The 18,557-nt window shown below is 42.9% G+C and overlaps 3 protein-coding genes across 5 annotated transcripts in view; 1 reads left to right on the forward strand and 2 right to left on the reverse strand.

Moving 5' to 3' along the window:
- The window catches only part of LOC147230602 (forkhead box protein O6-like), a 31,377-nt gene extending 30,457 nt beyond the window's left edge, over positions 1-920 (reverse strand). Inside the window, exon 1 of one of the 2 annotated variants that reach the window (XM_086154053.1) lies at positions 792-920. The gene's annotated coding sequence lies outside the window, so the exon portion shown is untranslated. Of the gene's footprint in view, positions 1-548; positions 628-791 lie in introns of those variants that run through there. The other variant, XM_086154054.1, reaches the window with a different exon arrangement.
- A 6,374-nt stretch (positions 921-7,294) lies between these two features.
- Positions 7,295-9,123, reverse strand: med18 (mediator of RNA polymerase II transcription, subunit 18 homolog (yeast)). Of its 2 annotated transcripts, none has more exons than XM_086154462.1 (3): positions 8,823-9,123; positions 8,485-8,581; positions 7,295-7,962 (listed from the first exon to the last, which is right to left on the reverse strand). In XM_086154462.1, exons 2-3 carry the CDS (start codon positions 8,555-8,557, stop codon positions 7,406-7,408), a joined length of 630 nt encoding a protein of 209 aa, XP_086010588.1. In that variant the 5' UTR covers positions 8,558-8,581; positions 8,823-9,123; the 3' UTR covers positions 7,295-7,405. The 2 variants fall into 2 exon arrangements, with proteins under 2 accessions (XP_086010588.1, XP_086010586.1); XM_086154460.1 differs by having other exon boundaries at positions 8,670-9,123.
- Positions 9,124-10,907: 1,784 nt separating this feature from the next.
- On the forward strand, positions 10,908-18,370 carry cyp4t8 (cytochrome P450, family 4, subfamily T, polypeptide 8). Its single transcript, XM_086154048.1, has 12 exons — positions 10,908-11,143; positions 12,091-12,235; positions 12,356-12,400; positions 12,476-12,603; positions 12,830-12,954; positions 13,035-13,189; positions 13,266-13,372; positions 14,458-14,648; positions 15,554-15,687; positions 16,235-16,299; positions 16,767-16,849; positions 17,909-18,370. The coding sequence occupies exons 1-12, from the start codon at positions 10,955-10,957 to the stop codon at positions 18,084-18,086; spliced, it is 1,545 nt and encodes a 514-aa protein (XP_086010174.1). The 5' UTR covers positions 10,908-10,954; the 3' UTR covers positions 18,087-18,370.
- Positions 18,371-18,557: the final 187 nt, after the last annotated feature.

The raw sequence follows: 18,557 nt of genomic DNA on the forward strand, positions 1-18,557 counted from the left end.
TAAACTTAACAGTCCGGCGTGGATGAGGCGGGATTCAGTGGAGCGGCGGGATCATGGTGGTGGAGGAGGGGGAGGAGGAGGAGGAGGAGGAGGAGGAGGAGGAGGAGGAAGAAGAGGAGGAGGAGGAAGAGGAGGAGGAGGAGGAGGAGGAGAAGCGGAATCACAGCGCCGTGTGTAAAGATAAGAGAAGTAACAAAAGTAACAGTAGTATCTGGTCCATTTTCTTGTCTTTTTTTAAATGTCAAGAGCGTCACGTCAAGACGCGTGAATCGGAGCCACGGTCACGGCTGTGTCTGTGTCTGTGTGTGCGTGTGTGTGTGTGTGTGTGTAGGGGATCCTCAATCCGGCTGCAGCAACAGATGATAATTCAGATAAGGAGCATATGTCGATAAATCCTCCACGAGACAACGGGAAGAATGAAAAAAATGGGGGGAGGGGGTGGTCGTGGGGAGGAAGGAGGGATGGGTGGAGGGGGGGGGCGTGGGGTGGGGGTGAGAATCACCGGGACTGAGTGGAGAGCATCCACGGAGGCGATAACGCGCGATTACCGTGAATTATTAAATCTTCCAGTCGGCGCGGATTAAACCGGCAGCGGCTCGTTCAAGTCAATTCAGGCTGAGCTGACACACACACACACACACACACACACACACACACACACACACACACACACACACACACACGCAAACTGTCTGGGATTATAATGAAGAGCCGCCGCGCACACGTGACGAATCGATAAATTCCCCAGGCTGAAAGATCTTTAAAAAAAAATACTACTTCACAAATCAAACCTCGTATCCACTTGTCGGGCTGATTCGTTTCTCTCTTTTTCTTTTTTTTTTTTTCCTCCTAAACGCGCCTCCTCTTCCTCGCCTCTTCCTCACGCTCAGATCCCACACATGTTCTCATTTGCTTACAACTCGCTCCGCGGACGCGACGCGCGGATGACGCGCCGGCGCGGTAGTGAAGATGCTGCCAATTGGAGTAGCTCACGAAATCAATACCCTCCGAACACGATTACACCGAGATCTCTCTCTCTCTCTCTCTCTCTCTCTCTCTCTCTTTTTCTCTCTCTCTCTCTTTTCCTCTCTTTCTCTCTCTCTCTTTCTCACACGCAAAAAAAAAAGCCGCGCGTTTTAATGGGAATTCTGGCGCAGCGTCACGCCCCGCAAGATTATATATATTTTTATTTCTTCATCCTTTTTTTTTTTACGACGGTTCTTTTTTGCCATCTCAAAAAAAAAAAAAACGGTTGGACGTGTTTTGTCTTTCGGTGTGTGTGTGTGTGTGGAGGGGGGGTGCAGGGGCTGCAGGGGGCTTCGCTCCTCAGCTGATTATTTGCAGACGATACCGCGGTTTAAGTGTCGTTTTCCGTGCCGATTAGTCCGATTTACTTCAGATTAGAAGGGTTTTAAATATCCCACGGATTTTAAATCCAGGAGGAGTCAGGTGAAATAGTGCTTTTCAGAGTGCAGGGCACCTATATATCAACATACATATATATTTGTTTGTGTATATTTATTTAATTCATCCGATGCTCTACGTTTATTTTTTCCCAGTTGGTCAATTGTTAATTACTCATCTCATTCTCTAATCCACTCTGACTCAATCTGTACATTAATCTTTTTTATCCAATGTCCACCCATTCTGTAAATATACATTTTTATATCCATCTCACTCTGGATATATATACACTGCTCAAAAAAATAAAGGGAACACTTAAAAAACACATCCTTGATCTAAATGAATGAAATATTCTTATGAAATACTTTGCTCTTTACACAGTTGAATGTGCTGACAACAAAATCACACAAAAATGATCAATGGAAATCAATTGTATCAACCCATGGAGGTCTGGATTAGGAATCACACTCAAAATTCAAATGTAAAAACAAACTCCAGGCTGATCCAACTTTGATGTAATGTCCTTAAAACAAGTCAAAATGAATCTGCGTTGCTTCCTGAGTGGACACTATGATTTCACAGAAGTGTGATTGACTTGGAGTTACATTGTGTTGTTCAAGTGTTCCCTTTATTTTTTTTTGAGCAGTATACATAATTATCTATCTATCTATCTATCTATCTATCTATCATGATCAAATTTTGAAATAAAAGTGAAAAACAAACATGTCCGGTGGTTCAAGGGGGGGAGAAACAAACTCACAGAAGGAGTTGTGTGTGTGTGTGTGTGTGTGTGTGTGTGTGTGTGTGTGTGTGTGTGTGTGTGTGTGTGTTGGGATCATACCTGTAAGCCCACTACCCTTGGAAAGTCACAGGTGCTGCAATTCAATCAGCAGTTCATACATACATATATAAATTTAGAGAGAGAGAGAGAGAGAGAGAGAGAGAGAGAGAGATGGATGGATGGATAGATAATGGATAGATAGATCACCAGCTTTATCCAGGTTTTCTGATGTCAGTCTGCTCCGCTCACACCTGTCACACTGAAGGCGTCATTGCGAGGCCGTGCCCCTGATTGACAGGCACAGATCCTGGGATGCCCGCTCATCTTCATCATCATTATCTCCAGCAACAGTTTAAAATGGCCTTAAATACACCCCTCTCTGTTCGTAAACCCCCCCCCCCTTTTTTTTTTTTTGGAAAGATAATTTCTGTCTTCTTTAGTGGGTTCATTTAAAAGTATCAGGACATTTTTAGGTCATTTTTATTTTAAATGTATTATCGGCCGCTTTTAGGTCGATTTCCAAAAATTAAATAAAGTTTTGAATGATTCTCCGGGGCAACACGAGGTCTTCCGGGGATCTCTGGGTATTCTCTCATCTTCCATGTGATCTCTTTGACTGGAAAATTGTTTTCCGAGGCGCGTGGGAACCCTGCCACGGGTAATCGTCGTGCCCTGAAGGTTCGACGTTGGCGCAAACGCCGGTAGTGGAAGGATTCGGTGGCGGTTGATTGATGCCTTGTAACCGCACTGACACGTACATTTCACTCCCTTCAACAGACTCTTAGCCCGGCCTTCCTGTTTCACAGCGACGCAGGAGCTACCCGAGTGAGTAAGATCAAAACAAGCTCAACAATCACAGGGGAGCCGCCCTACCGGGGCCAAATCAGGCTCAAGGTACGGCTAGAAGTTGCACAAGACTCTGGTGCGTGTCAGAAATTGTGGGAGGATGTGTCACAGGACGACCTACTACTGAACATCAGCATGATCACATATGTTGCTAATAGTCACACCAGGCATCTGTGACTCATAATTGTCTTTTTTGGGCGGTTGGGAGGAGAAGGACGGGGGTGCTGGCGGTCGTGACGAGGGGGGTGTTTCTGGATCACTTCAATATGTACGAGGAGTCGGTCCAGTACCGGAGACAGCCTCTCAAGGTGCTACTGCTCTTGTTCAAACTTGATGTCACGTAATTATTAGGCGAGCCAGAGAGCCGGTCGCCGAACAGAGGAGGAAGACCCACACAGTGCGAGTTAAACAGCTTCATATGTGTGAAGTCCCTTCCAGGGCTGACTGCTACACTGTCCCCATACCAGACATTCCAGAGGCAGTGTGGCTGGCTGCAGGCTCTGTGTGGCTGATCCTGGAACAGCATGTTCCGCACAGCAGTAATCACCTCAGCCAGCCACAAGCGAGGCAGAGCACCACGGCAACAACAAGGCACAGCTTTGTGCCTGTCAATTTGCACACACACATGAAAAAAAAAAAAAAAAAAAAAAAAAGTGCACTGATATTTCATCCGTACACAGGAAGAGACAAATTTTCAGCAACACCCCCACCCCCCTTCACCTCAACCCTTCTTCTGCTGTCCTAAGGGCCCAAGATCCATCCGGGGGCAGATTAGGACAAGGGAGGTGGCGGCGGCGGTGGTGGTGGGGGCTCTGTGAGACCTCTACTGGGGGAGATTGATGCCGGTCTGGGAAAACACCTCCCCTGGTTTTCCCTCCCCTCTCAGCAAACAAGCCGCGTTCACTAACAAGCATATGGGCTCCAATGACAGAGGAAGGAGAGGGCTCCGATCCAGCTGCCCCCTCCGGACAAAACATGGCCGACTTGAAGACTTCCTGCCCTCGCCAGAGAAAGAAAACTCTGCGTTGGCGGCGGCAACAAAAATTTGAATATTTCTTTCAGGGGCGACAAAGACGACCGGTGGCGAGAGTTTCAATCAGAGGGTGTTGTGAGATGGAAAGTAAAAGCATGTGAAGATAACACCCAACCCCCACTATTTCTGAGGTCTACCAAAAGAAGATTAATTAACACTGTCTGTTTTGTCCATTAAGTGTATTCAACAGTTAAAACCCTGAACAAACAAATAGTCCTCCAAAGAGTAAAATTACCGTGGACCCCCGGCGCACCTACTTGGATTTTGTTAAACCACAATACACCCAATTATGAGACACACTATCTGAGGCCTCCGTGAGTGGCGGACGGCTCAGATCGCGGTGTGGGTTCTTTTAAATGTCAGCCTGCGATGCTGACTAAACATATTTCTCCCCTTCTGTGTCACCGGACCGCGGGTTAAGAGAAAAGAAGCCGTTTAAAGGCGTCACCCGGGGACTCTGTTCTCATCCCCGCTAAAAATGTTCTGACAATAATTAAAATTCTTGTTAGCTCCAGCCCTGCTGCAGTGGCTCCAGTCGAAAAAAAAAAAAAAAAAAAAAAAAACTATGATAGCGGCGGTGTCGACATGCTGCACCAGTATTTCATCACTTAGTGAGGGAGCATCACAATGAGAAGTGATCGGTTTTGACGCTCACACGCTAATGCTAAACCCATCGGGGGGGAAGCGATAAAGTGACCTACGCGTACATGTTGGAAGAGGGCGCAACTGAAGTCCATCTTGTGGAATAAAGAGCGTGGCATCTCACACCAGCCTCCGGCGATGAGTTAAACCCCCCCTCACTTGTGCACATCGATGGTTTGGCTGCATCCACAATAACCGAGTAGGCCCGATGCCAAGACACTGATTAGCCCAGCTCTGCCTCTGTTCTCCAGGCAACGTGGAGCGAAGGTGCAGTGGGAGTCCAGCTCATCACCAAAGAGCACTGTGCTAAACACAAGTTTAAGTGGAAGAAAGCCAGCAAACTGTAGAGTATCCATGCTGGACACATAAAGCCTTGGGCAATGAGGCATCTGCCTCTGTAATACATAATTCACTGAGAGCTGGAACATCATGCTTTACTCCCTCTGGTTGTTCGGAGCATGACATGCGGGCACCGCTCCGTTACGGCGAAACTCATAATCTCGATTATTCGGCCAATATCGGGTTGGCTGTTACTTAACACGATGACACACCGGATTTGGGAACATTCTGCTCGTCAGATGTTCTACTTCCAATTCCTTGAATCCATTTTTTTTTTTTTTCAACCCGGAGCTCAACTGACACCACTGCGAATTTGATACAATTGGGATGAATGATTTTAAAGAGAGATGTTACATTTTTGTTACGAATCAACATCGCGTGCTAACAACCACTCTCGGCTGTCATCCACGTTTGAATCTCGATGGCTGCCTTCGACATCCTGTCACCTGCCTCACGATCTACCGCGCACCGAGCGTCAACCTCGGTTATCCAGCCGCGGATGAAGATGCACACAAACACATCCGATCTCATGCGTATCAAATATTGATCTGTGAAGTTTCATATCGGGCAGCACAGCCATCTGTGCTATTGGCCAATAGAGATCAGCTGACCGAAATCGATCAGGCTGTGTTCCAAACAGCTGTGTGTGTGTGTGTGACCCGACAAGAGCCTCACAGCAGAACACAAGAGTAGTTTAGCCTCTAGCGTCCCGTCACACAACAATCAGAAGCTGAATTTGGCCTTAAAAATTCAATTTGATTAGTTTTCCGGTCATGCAAGAGTCTCAATCGGCTTTAGAGGCGTGAACGGACAAGTTGTGTTGTTCAGAGGATGTTTTCAAGGTGCAGCGCGTGCATGTTTGAAGCAATGTCACCTCACCTTTCCACCTCAGCGAGCCGGTCCTCATCAACTGTGATGTGCAGGTGGGTCAACACAGAGAGACAGCCGTCGGCCCCGGGAGTTCTTCCCACGGATACGCGCGTGGTCACTTTACATAGGCGCCCCTGCAAATGCATCCCGCTGAAGGGATATTATTAGAGGCACTCAGAGTCTTCAGGGTCACGTTATCATCACAGCTGACAGGATGTGCATTGGTTACTTCTGTCGGCCGTAATTTTGACATTGCGAGTACGCGGGCCCTTTGAGATCTCGGTATGCAAACGGTAGAGGAACATGTGCGTGTGGGGTGGGGTGGGGTGGGGGGGGGGGCGCTTTCATACATAATGGTCCCAGCTCAAGTTCCCATGAAAGAGGCACTAATGGGTTAACAGTAGAAACGAGAGGGTAGGAGAGGGAAAATCAATGCTTTTGTTGAGGGGAAGAAAGGCTTTCACAGGTCTATGTATCATTAAGCAATTGAGAAAGCTAATTAGAGCGGGTGGGGGGGGAGGGCAGATCTCACAGCTAATTATTTCCATGGCAACCAAAGCCACCCTCCTCCTACCCCCCAGATATCTGAAGTGGAGATCCAGCGGTTCCCACTTACCTCGACAGTGGCGTGAAGAGCAAGCGTGACCCCTAGTGGACAGACGTGAACTACAAACGCAACTTACTTAAGCCAAAACTTCATTAGACTAAAAATGTAAACTAAAAATAGCAGTTAAAAGCTTTCAGCCATAAATACCCCCAACTTCTTGAAGAAAAGTGAAAGCCTTTCATTTTTCAAATTAACATTTTAACAAATAAAACCGTAATTGCTGGTGACTTGGCGAAGTCTATGTAGTTACACAATGTCAAGGCGACATTAAAGGGCACAGGATAGTGTATATACTCAAACACAGTTCCAAAATTTGAAGATAAAAAAAAGATAAAGATTATTTGTTTAACAATAATATAACCCACACAGGAAAATAGTCCCTTTCAACCATGACCGTAGTCAAAGAAGCTTTAGAATATTTGTCCCGTCACACAAACACATGGATGGTAAAGCTACGATGTAACCATGTTTTCTGTTAGGATTGCTACTGAAGTGGATTTTATTTAAATCCAATTATCTATTGTTGAGAAATCAAGAGGCATATGGAACCGAGATTTGCGAGATCCCAGTGACAGAACATGTCTCATGATATGCAATGATGCTTTGTGTGGTCTACAAAAAATCTGAAACATTTTTTGCAAGCCAAGGGGTGAATATTTGCCTGGAAATGAGACTGCACTATATTCTTGTATCAAAAATATGGCATAACATTAGTGTGATGAGGAGGGCAAAAGCGACATGAATTTGGAGGAAGACAAACTGGACCAGACAGTTGACTCTCAAGTCAAAGCTGCACTGTATTTCATTTTCATAAAAAAAAAACTTACTCAGCAATTAAACAGACAAGAGGTCAAAGGTGACTCAATCCTTCACCCTCTGCAACTCAGTGTCTCTGTTTGCTGGGGTCAATCTTCTCCAGGTGAACAAGCGGTTTGAGCTGCTCAGCGAAGTTACGCATGTCCTCTGACACGGTGTCCTGGCCCGCCGGAGCCAGAACGCTCAGCTCCACCAGGTATGACAGGGACAGGCGCTCGGTGTTGTCTGTGTTGCCGGGCACGAGGATGCGCGACAGCTTGCTCACCACGACCTTCATGACGCCTTTGCGAAAAATATGCCCATTGGACACAAACTCGTGGTCCATGCGGAAACCCATCTCGTTCAGGAAGTCGGGCAAGCTGTGTGAGGCGGCCACATCTACGCAGTTACGCACCAAGGCGTGTCGACTCTTGTCTCCCACCTCAGGCTGGCCCAGGTAGCGCAGATGCCACGGGGTTGTGGGGTGAGAGAGGGAACGCCGTGCTCGCAAGATGAACGGGTTCCCCTGCTGGCCTTTTAGAAGGAAAACCAGTTCGTGATCGGTGAAGGTCTCGGGTTCCATGTTGTCGCACAGACCTCGGAGGCGATGCAGGAGGCTTTCGAGGGCCTGGTCCAACACGCTGCCTGAATGATGAGCACAAGTTCAATAAGTTATGTGACACTTGTGCGCAAAGTCTGGAGGAAATTTCACAATTTTTTCCCTCTTCTTTACCTTTGAACATCATACTACTGAAATTCATACTGGGGATGAGCTTCTTGCTCTACTTCATTGTCATGCTTAACCAACAACTGTTATTTGTGTTTATCAGTTTCATAATATCTATCAGCAGTTATGCACCGACTTCTTTTTTTCATCCATATGTTACTGTTTATGTATAAATGTGCAAGCATTGATCTGGGCACCGGTATATTACATTTACAAACAAATAAAACACCAAATGCATTTAGCACAGGGAGAAAAATATGTCATGTAACAACATATAGAAGAGTGTTACATTTCAAGGACAATGTTACATTTCTTAAGCCAGCTTGAGTCTTTGTAACGTTTCACTTGGTATTCTTTGTTTGAATTTTAGTGTAGAAAGACAACAGTCTATGACAAAAATACGTTTTCCCTTTTCTTCTGTCATAATATCTGAGGCTCACCTTGCAGCAAATACTCCATCATGTTGATGGTCCCGCCGGTAACGGGCATCACTGTCACAGGTGGAGCCTCCATCTCTCGTCGGTTTTACTCCGGCAGCTGCAGGAGTGCAAAAAATACAAACAGACATAAAGCCAGAGGACAATCACTTTTGCACTTTAACCTCACTCATCTCTTTATCTTGTACCTTTTCGATCGGAAGTTCGTTGGTGTTAGCAAAACAAAGTCGGGCACTAGCGCCTATGTCCAACTCGCTCCCAGTTGTCGTTACCGTAAACTGATGTGTTACCCGGAATAAGTGAAAGAAAAAAAAAACAATGGTAATAAAGGAGTCCCTCACTTTAAGAAAGTTGTGATTTTCTCCTGATATCCTGGTTACAATTGAAAATCCCGACGGCTGGGCTCGTCTGTTCGATTCAAAGCATGGCTACTAGCAACACAGCTAATACCAACTAGCATCCTCAGCTAGCTAAATAGATAATTCGATGCTAAGCTTTTCTACCTCCACTGAAAAATTGCAAAGTGTCAGTATTTCGCCTTGATTTTTCATTATCAATAACACAAATTGGGAAGAAAAAAAACAAACGAAAAAAAATACTCGTGCGACTCAATTGGCGAAAGAGATTGAAAACGTCACTCGCTCTTCTTCTGATGTTTTCAGTGTTTTGTAACTTGTGGGCTCAGTGGTGACATCTACTGGACAAAGAGGGAAAATAACCTATATCATGCCATTCAAGCCCCAAAATTTATTTTACCATAATGTATTAATACGCGGATTAAGCATCATTATGATAACTTCAATTCTTAAGATAAATAAAGACATGTTTACATATTTTTATTCAAAGTGGAAACTAGACTGAGAGCAGAAGTCAGTATTTGTGAACAGCAGTATAGCTTCGTGCCTAGAAAAAGTACTACCGATGCAGTGTTTGCTTTAAGAATGGTAATAAAGAAGTACAGAGAAGGCCGGAGAAGGTGCATTGTGTCTTTGTGGACCTAGAAAAAGCATATGACAGCGTGCCAAGAGAGGAGCTCTAGTATTGGATGAGGAAATCTGGAGTGGCGGAGAAGTACGTTGGACTGGTGCAGGACATGTATGCTTGCTGCGGGACAGTGGTGCGGTGTGCCGTAGGGGTAACAGAGAAGTTCAAGGTGTACAAGACAGTGATGAGACCAGCGATGCTGTGTGGACCAGAAACAGTTACAATGACAAAAAGACAGGAGGCAGAGCTAGAGGTCGCAGAGATGAAGATGCTCAGGTTGTCTTTGGTAGACGGATGCTGGAATTGGAGCTGCCAGACAGGAGGTCTAGAGGAAGACCAAAGAGAAGATTTATGGACGTAGAGAAACAGGATATAAAGTTAGTTGGTGTGAGAGAGGAGGATTCAGAGAATAGTGTTGGATGGAGAAGGTTGATTCGCTGTGGTGAGCCCTGAGGGGAGAAGCCAAAAGGAGAAGAAGAAGCTCATAGGCCTATTATCCAGTAATTATCGGTTATGTATTTCCATGGAGAAATGCTGCTGTAACTTATTACTGCTACAATGTAAATATACCCAATCTTATCAATAGAAGAGGGAAATTAGCTATTAGGCTATTATTGGGCTAATTAATATAGTATAATATAATATAATATAATATAATATAATATAATATAATATAATATAATATAATATAATATAATATAATATAATATAATATAAAGCTTGGAGGGAAATGAAAAACAATAAGCTTTTGCATATGATTAATACAATCTGAATACATAGCTTCAGGGGGAAAATTATTTTTAAAAAACAAGAAGTTTTTGCATATGATTAACACAATCTGATTCCGATATTTCAAATTGCTTTAATATTTTGTGCTGAAATTTCTTCACCCCAACGAACCTATTTCTAATTCAAATTAGTTTTAATTTGTTGGCATAACTAAGAGTAACTTTTATGGTCATAGTAGTGATTACTCACCAAACAAGAAATGACGATCGCGATCCCTCATGAGATATATATATATATACACACACACACACACACACACACACACACACACATATATATATATGGCCACATAAAAGACACTGAAAAACACTTAAATACGGTGTCATTATAGTTGTAAACATCCTCAAAATGGAACAAAAAACACCAATAAGGAAATTGTTGATTGTTTGAATTTAACGAATTCGTTCAGAAGAAAAATAAACCAAAAAACTACATATTGTTCAAAATGTGCTTTTGAAAACATCTGATTCGGGAATGTAAGAGTTAAATGTGAGACGAATATTATGACGGTTATTCAATATTACTTTTAAGTAAATTAGTCACTTATTGTGTGTGTCGCGGGGAGGGGAATCTGATATTTCCGGGAGTCCGTGAAGGCATCACTCCACCGCCTTCCGTTCGCTTCACGTCACCGACACTCGAGTTTATTTCACCCACCGGTGGTCACCGTCCGATCTGCTCTCGTCACGCCTCCCCGTGGATGATGTTGACCGAAGTTCTTCGCGATCTGAACCCGGGCGTCCCGTTGCATCACGCGTTTGCGTTAATCGTCCTGATCGCTTGTTTTTACAAATTGACGCTCCTGATCAGAAAAAAGAGGGATGACCTGCGTCATACCGAGTCCTTCCCCGGACCGCGGTCACACTGGCTTTTCGGACACGTCTTGCAGGCAAGTCGCGTTGCTTCTAGCCGATAAAGTTGCACTTGCACCTATAACATTTTGGATTTGTTATTGTTATTATGCTCTTTCACGTTCCAAAAACTTTACTTTGTTTTAATGTGGGTCACTTACACACACACAAACACACACACATAAATCAGTTCCCTTACACCAAGGGTGTCAAACTCAAATACACAGTGGGACAAAATTCCAAACAGGGACAAAGTCGTGGGCCAACATTGATATATATTTAAAAAAATATCTTCCTCCAGATGTAACAGTGACCCCTTTCACCCGAACAAGTTGTGCTTTAAAACTGTATACGGAACAAGCAAAGCGTAATGCTAGGCAATATACAACTTAATATTAAAATTGAAATTCAAATTATTTTGATAAAAAATTACATAAAAATGTGCTTCTTTTTTATTTGCAACGTTCTGAGTTAAATTTTAACCTTTTACCACAGGCTGATATTAAATGTAAAAATGAAATAATAATAATAATCATAATAATGATAGTGCGTCAAGAAAGTTCAGTTTGCTACACACTGATCTACTCTGATCATCTTTTTGCTATTTTTCGGAAGGGTAGTACGTTACCAGTACCAGCATAATGTTGCTAGGATTACTGTCAACAGTGGAGAAGACGTTTATGCGTCCTGTCGCGATTTTCGTGCCAAAACACCAGCAGAGCATTCTGGGATTTGTGGTAAATCATGCGCTGTAGGCTATAATACCGGCAGGCTGGCACATATTATTTAGCATGGCTTTGCGGGTCAAAAATAATTACACTGCGGGCCAAAAGTGGTCCGCGGGCCAGAGTTTGACACCTGTACCTCACGCACACATACACACACACCCCATCAACACCACCACCCGCTTCCGTTTCAAAACAAACCAGCAGAGGGGCTGCAAGAGCTGCAAACCGAGGCTTCCCCGTCCCACTCCATTTTTCAGTTCAAACAAGATGGGACGGACCTGGACAAGATGGTGAAATTCGGACAGCAGTACCCGTACGCCTTCCCTCTGTGGTTCGGTCCCTCCCTGTGTTTCCTCAACATCCACCACCCAGCCTATGTTAAAACAATTCTGACGTCGACAGGTAACATGAGTTATTTCGCTACTAGTGCATCGTTATAACACAGTAACAAACTCGGTGACCAGCGTTCACTGGTTTCCCTGTTATTAAACCTTTTTTAAACTTGAACTTGTTATCCCACAGAGCCAAAAGATGACATTGCATACAGGTTTATCCAATCTTGGATCGGTAAGACGCCAGAGTACCGCGCCCCTCAGCGTGTTATTATGGAGTTGCACACCTGTCCTCTGCTTCTGTCTGCAGGTGAGGGTTTACTGGTGTCAGATGGTCAGAAATGGTTCAGGCACCGGAGGCTCCTGACGCCAGGCTTCCATTATGATGTTCTGAAGCCATATGTAAAGCTGATGTCGGAGTCGGTGAAAGTGATGCTGGTAAATGAGAGTATAAGGTCGTCCCTCCTCGGTTGAAAAGCTAAAGATCCCCTGTAAGAAAAAAAATCGTTCAAAATATCGATCTGCAGAAGTTTACAAATTTGGGAAACATACTGATATTTGTGAGAAGCAGCTGTCTCATAAACAAGTCAGCTCCAGTATTTGTTGCTGGCAGACTTGCACGTCGAAGCTTGAAAAAGAAAAGCTGATCGCCCGCTGTCTTCAGGACAAATGGCAAATCTACGAAAACGACGACGGGCCCTTTGAGCTGTTTGAGCACGTGAGCCTGATGACATTGGACACCATTTTGAAGTGTGCATTCAGCTATGACAGCAACTGCCAGACTCAGAGGTCAGCCTCACATACACACACACACACACACACACATTTTTGTTGACCGTGTAACAGATGTGTAATAACCGTCATTCCAGGGGAACAAACACTTACATCAGAGCGGTGTACGAGCTCAGCAATCTGATCAACCTGCGCTTCAGGACCTTTCCGTACCACAACTCCCTCATCTTCTACCTGAGCCCACACGGGTACAGGCACAGGAAGGCGTCTAAGGTCACTCACAGTCACACAGGTAAGGCGACGCGATACGTCGAATCGACAAGATTTAGTTGTAAGCGCTTTACGCCAGCCCTCGTTGTCACCTCAAGAGAAAGTCATCAGGAAGAGGAAAGAAGCGCTGAAGGAAGAGGATACACTGGATCGCCTGCAGAGCAAGAGACACCTGGATTTCCTGGACATCCTTCTCTTAGCCAGGGTACGTTCGACGAACCTGACCCGCTTTCAAAAACCGATATTATGCTGTCAGATCTCCCAGGACATCAGGCCCACCTCATCGTGTGTGTATTGTAAATTCCTGTTGTGGGAATGCAGAATAACATGAATATATTTACCCAGAGAGTCTCTACCCTGGAATAAATCTAAATGTTTAAGTAAAAATGTAAACGCATTTATCTCGTCAAGACATAAAATTATGTGATATTGACAAATTTCAGAAAGTGCGCATTTGTTTTGACGCTGCATTTGTGAGCCCAAAAGCATAACATGAGTCTTAGGCACACCACACCCACACACACACACACACACACACACACACACACACACACACACACACACATAGAGCATAGTATTGTTGAAGGGGACGAGGGTTGTAAGTAATAACAATTATATAGTCCTAGTAGTAGGACTATTATGATATAATAATCCATTATATTATTATTATATTACATAGTAATCATTTTTTGTTATTATTGTTATTATGCCAATGATAATAATTACAATGATGATAATTGTTCATAGTTGTAATAGTGTTATCATTAGGCTCATGATTATATAATAATAATAATAATATGAGTTATTGTGATGATGATGATCAGGATAATAATAACAAAAATAATAGTAATAATTATGATGATGATTTATTTATAGAGCTTGTAAGTGCTGTACAAATGAAGAGGGTTAAGGGAAGGACGCAAATGTAAAAAAATCACTTACGTGACGCTATGAAACCACAATGACCTCATAATGACCACGATTCATTTATTATTCAAGATGATATATTTAAACCAGAAACCCGTCTGACGCTTTCTCTACTTAGCTGTATAATAAGATATCACTTTCATACTGCTACCACTTTTTTTACAATTCTACAATATCCACCTTAGCATAGCCTGTCATTGTTCTCTGTGACAATTACTTATAATTTTTTGTATTTTTGCACCGTGGGTCTTAGAATAAAGCTATTTCAATGCTCCATATGTGTGAACACATGGCGGTATAGACAATAAAGTTGACTTTTTGACTTCGATGAAGAAGAGTTTGTTTTTTTTCCCACTCCACAAGGATGAGATGCAGCAGGGTCTTTCCGACGAAGATATCCGGGCAGAGGTCGACACCTTCATGTTCGAGGGCCACGACACCACGGCCAGCGGCATCTCTTTCATCCTCTACTGCCTGGCCTGCCACCCGGAGCACCAGAAGATGTGCAGGGACGAGATCATGCACGTCTTGGACGGGAAGGACACGCTGGAGTGGTACGACCGCCAAGGAAATCCTCACACCAAAGATTCACGGCGAGACAGGACCGAGCCGCCGAGGCCAAAACGCTCCCTGAAACCCCCCCTAGACACAACTAAACACAGAGTTTGCATATCATTCATTGGCGGTTCGACTGGCAGCTCCTGCATGCCGAAGCGTCCTTGTTGAAGATGCTGAACCCCTCCCTATATATCCTTAACAGGATGTTAATATAAAAATATAAATGTGTGTGAATTTACAGTCAAGCCCAAATTAACTCGTAATCGGGGGTATTTCACATTTATATCCATGTGCATGTATTTCTATGTGTGTATATGTGAAACATATTTAATGACGTGTTTACAGACATTTTTCAGTACTGTTTATATATGCTTAATTATGCCGTAATTACAAGGCGATCTTTTGTCTGATACAAGCCCCCCCCCAAGCGATCAAGCGATCTGCAAACCTTTTTTTTTTTTGTTGATATTGAAATGGAAACACTTCCATGGATGCCTTCAGAGAGCGTTGAGAGGCAGATTACAATTTTTTTTCCAAAAAACCCTAAGTTTGGAAGTTCAGTTTAGGGCTGGAGAATTGGTCTCGATCTCGGTTTTTAACCCTCATATTATGTTAAGGGTCTATTTGACCCATTGAGTCAATGGGTGAAATGGGTCAAATTGGCCCTTAACATAATATGAGGGTTAAAAAACACCAGAGGGCCCCCTTTTTAATCACTTTTTTAAAACAAACTGGGAGCAGCTAGCAGTGAGACCAAGAACGCTTGGATTGTTGTTTTGGAAAAAGAGCACTCTGCTGCATCTGTATAAACTCCGGTTGCTGGTTTGAGCCTGTTCCGTCCCGAGTCTTTGCTCCTTGCTCTCCATTGGCGATCATTAACGGTGACACTTTTCTTTTCCAGGGACGACCTTGGTAAAATTCCTTACACTACAATGTGCATAAAAGAATCCCTCCGCCTTTACCCACCAGTGCCAGGCATATCCAGAAAAATCACCAAACCGATGACCTTTTTCGACGGAAGGACGTTGCCTGCAGGTCAGTGGTTGTGATTGGATACAAACCCTTGAGTTCATTACAAGATAATTTAATTCTGTTGAGTTTGATTTCTAATAAGGCTTTCCACCTGTCACCATGTTGTTAAACCTCGGCGGTGGCAGGCTTTACTTTCCTACTTTTCCTGCACAAGTGTTATAAGTGGGGCGTTGAGACAACAGGTAGATCCGCAGCAGATCCTGGATGTCATGCAGAGCCAGAATGCTGCTATCTCAGGAATCCGAAGCTGAAATACGTTATTACTTTACTTTATTGATGTGACTGAGGGTCAACCTGTGGGACAGTTGCGCCAAAAATAAAATTAAATGCTGATACGGGAAAACAAACCTCTTGTTTGCATGTGAGAATATCTTTTTTTTTTTGTATTCAGAGAGAGTTATATAAACTTTTTTTTACATTCACTGAGGTTCAACTGATTCCAGATAACTTGAAATCCCAGCTTTTAGGAGGTATTTTAACATTTACCTGAACAATAAACCAGATTTGTAACTCGAGCTTTGAGAAAAAAATGGTACCTTTTGTCCCTCAGGGTTTCATGTCGGAGTGAGCATATATGGACTACACAGAAATGCTACCGTCTGGGAAAACCCTGAGGTATGTGAATGCATTTTATAACCCCACCGTCCCACCTGTCACCTCCAGCTTTTTGCGTTTTCCTTTGTCACGTAATAGAAAAGAGCCTAGTTGATGATTGATTACACGTTTATACAGTTTGAAGTTCTTTTACTGAGCACCGTGGCTAAAATGCTACCGCAAAAGATGTTTGGGATGTAGTGTCACATGGCCACAAGAACAAATCATGAATTAAAATGTTCAAGCAAAATATAAAGAAATTGTTATAATAAGCGTTGTATTTCATATTTTCAAGTGTATTTTTACAACTACTTTTATTTAAGTGAATTGTGTTCACATAATAGATTTTAATATTTCAAATTAAGCCTATCTTTGGTGACACATGCGGGAATACAGCATTTCAGGCAGGCTTATTTAAACATTTTGTAAATTTGTATGAATGAGCTTGTTTTTTTTTCTGAAATGCTCCCATCTTGTTTCGTCCACAGATTTTTGACCCGCTTCGTTTCCTGCCCGAAAACGTCTCCAAGAGGTCACCTCATGCATTTGTGCCCTTCTCCGCCGGCCCGAGGTTTGTCTTCTCCTCACGCCATCTTGACCGCCGCCATCTAGTCAGGGAGCGGCTCAGTTAATGGCTGCTCTCTAGTGAAATGTGTAACTTACAAGTGGTTCCCACCAATGCATTAAAAAACACTATTTTTTTCGGAGGGGTGGTGTAAAATAGCTCAGTTGCCAAGGATAGAATCAGCTCAGAAATATATTATTTGATATTAGTGCTTTAAAAGTTTGGAGATTACCAAACAATTTAGAGATTATTCAGCTTTCTTTGTTTGCGTGTTTTTTTTTGTTGCTTTTTTTTTTTCGATGTCACAAAAAAATAATTTAGTCTAGCCGGCGTCCGGGCCTTGAGTACTGCAAAGGTCAAACAAGTCTAAAATATCATAATAAAGATAGATAAGATAAAGGTGATAGAATTGTATGAAGGCCTTACACCATTTTTATTGACATTATTATACATTGATGTGTATTATTAAAGCATAGTTATAATGCTTATGGTGAAGTCTTTGCATAAGAAAAATCTATTAACATCTCATATTTTTGTTTTATCTGTTTCACCAGTAATTAAGTTTTTACTTCATGAAGTGTCTCACAGAGGCTGTAAATGTAATAGTAAGTGCATAATTTAGGATTAATTCTAAATGCCAAAAATGCTAAATAAAACTGACAGTGCACAGTTAACAGATAATTCATCAACAATAATGTTTGTTTTCTAATCTTTGATAACACAGGAAGTAAACATGATAAAACATATTTATATCAAGCGAGTCAATTAAACAAAACAAAACAAAGGACAGTTATAAGAAACTCAAGTTTGATTAGTGTTAGTTGGCATATAAACAGTTAAGTTTCCTATAATCTAAAATAACAACAACATGGTTGTCATTTGTTATTGACAAAATAATAATGTTAATAAGAACGTTATAAGCTCTTTGTTAACATTCAGGGAACACCATTAGCTTGTCTTGCTGCTGATGAGAACTGAAAACACTCCTTCTCATATAATCACACACACACACATACACACACACACACACACAGTCCTGCATTTATTTTTTCATCTCCTCTCAAGAAACTGCATCGGCCAGAACTTCGCAATGAACGAGATGAAGGTTGCGGTGGCCCTGACACTGAAAAGGTACCAGCTGTTGGAAGACCCCAGCAGGAAACCAAAGATTATTCCCCGCCTGGTGCTCCGTTCCCTCAACGGCATCCACATCAAGATCAAGCAATTGGATTCCAAAGCCTGAAAGGAAACCGCAGGAACAAACCCCAAAATGATGGAAATCTAATCATTCTAATATCAGCGAGAATCGATTGGTAAATTATGCCCTTCTTTTAAATCGATAGGTAAATTATGCCCCTGTTTTAGCACTAACTCCTCTCTTCTGTTGGATTTAACACAATCCTCTGGCAAGTTCATTTCACTGATGACTCATTTTGCACTTAAGAAAAATGACCTGCAAGTTGCCCCTCTTTGCATATTTTCATAATAAAAACATTAATAGGAGACCGTTATCCATCTTCGATGCAATACGTCGTACATTTTGTTTTAGAATCATTTCATTCATTCGTGGCGACTGACGCCTGTCCCAACTGGACGAGAGGCAGGATTCACCCAGGACCCATCGATCACAGGGTCACACACGCACACTTACAATCAATCACTCTCTCATTCACACATCTGGGTAATTTAGGGGCTCCAATGAAACTGTTATATG

Source organism: Fistularia commersonii, chromosome 10 (genome assembly GCF_037954325.1).
Source record: "Fistularia commersonii isolate RoL2024-O1a breed Wild chromosome 10, RoL_Fcom_v1.0, whole genome shotgun sequence".
Lineage (NCBI taxonomy): Eukaryota > Metazoa > Chordata > Actinopteri > Syngnathiformes > Fistulariidae > Fistularia > Fistularia commersonii.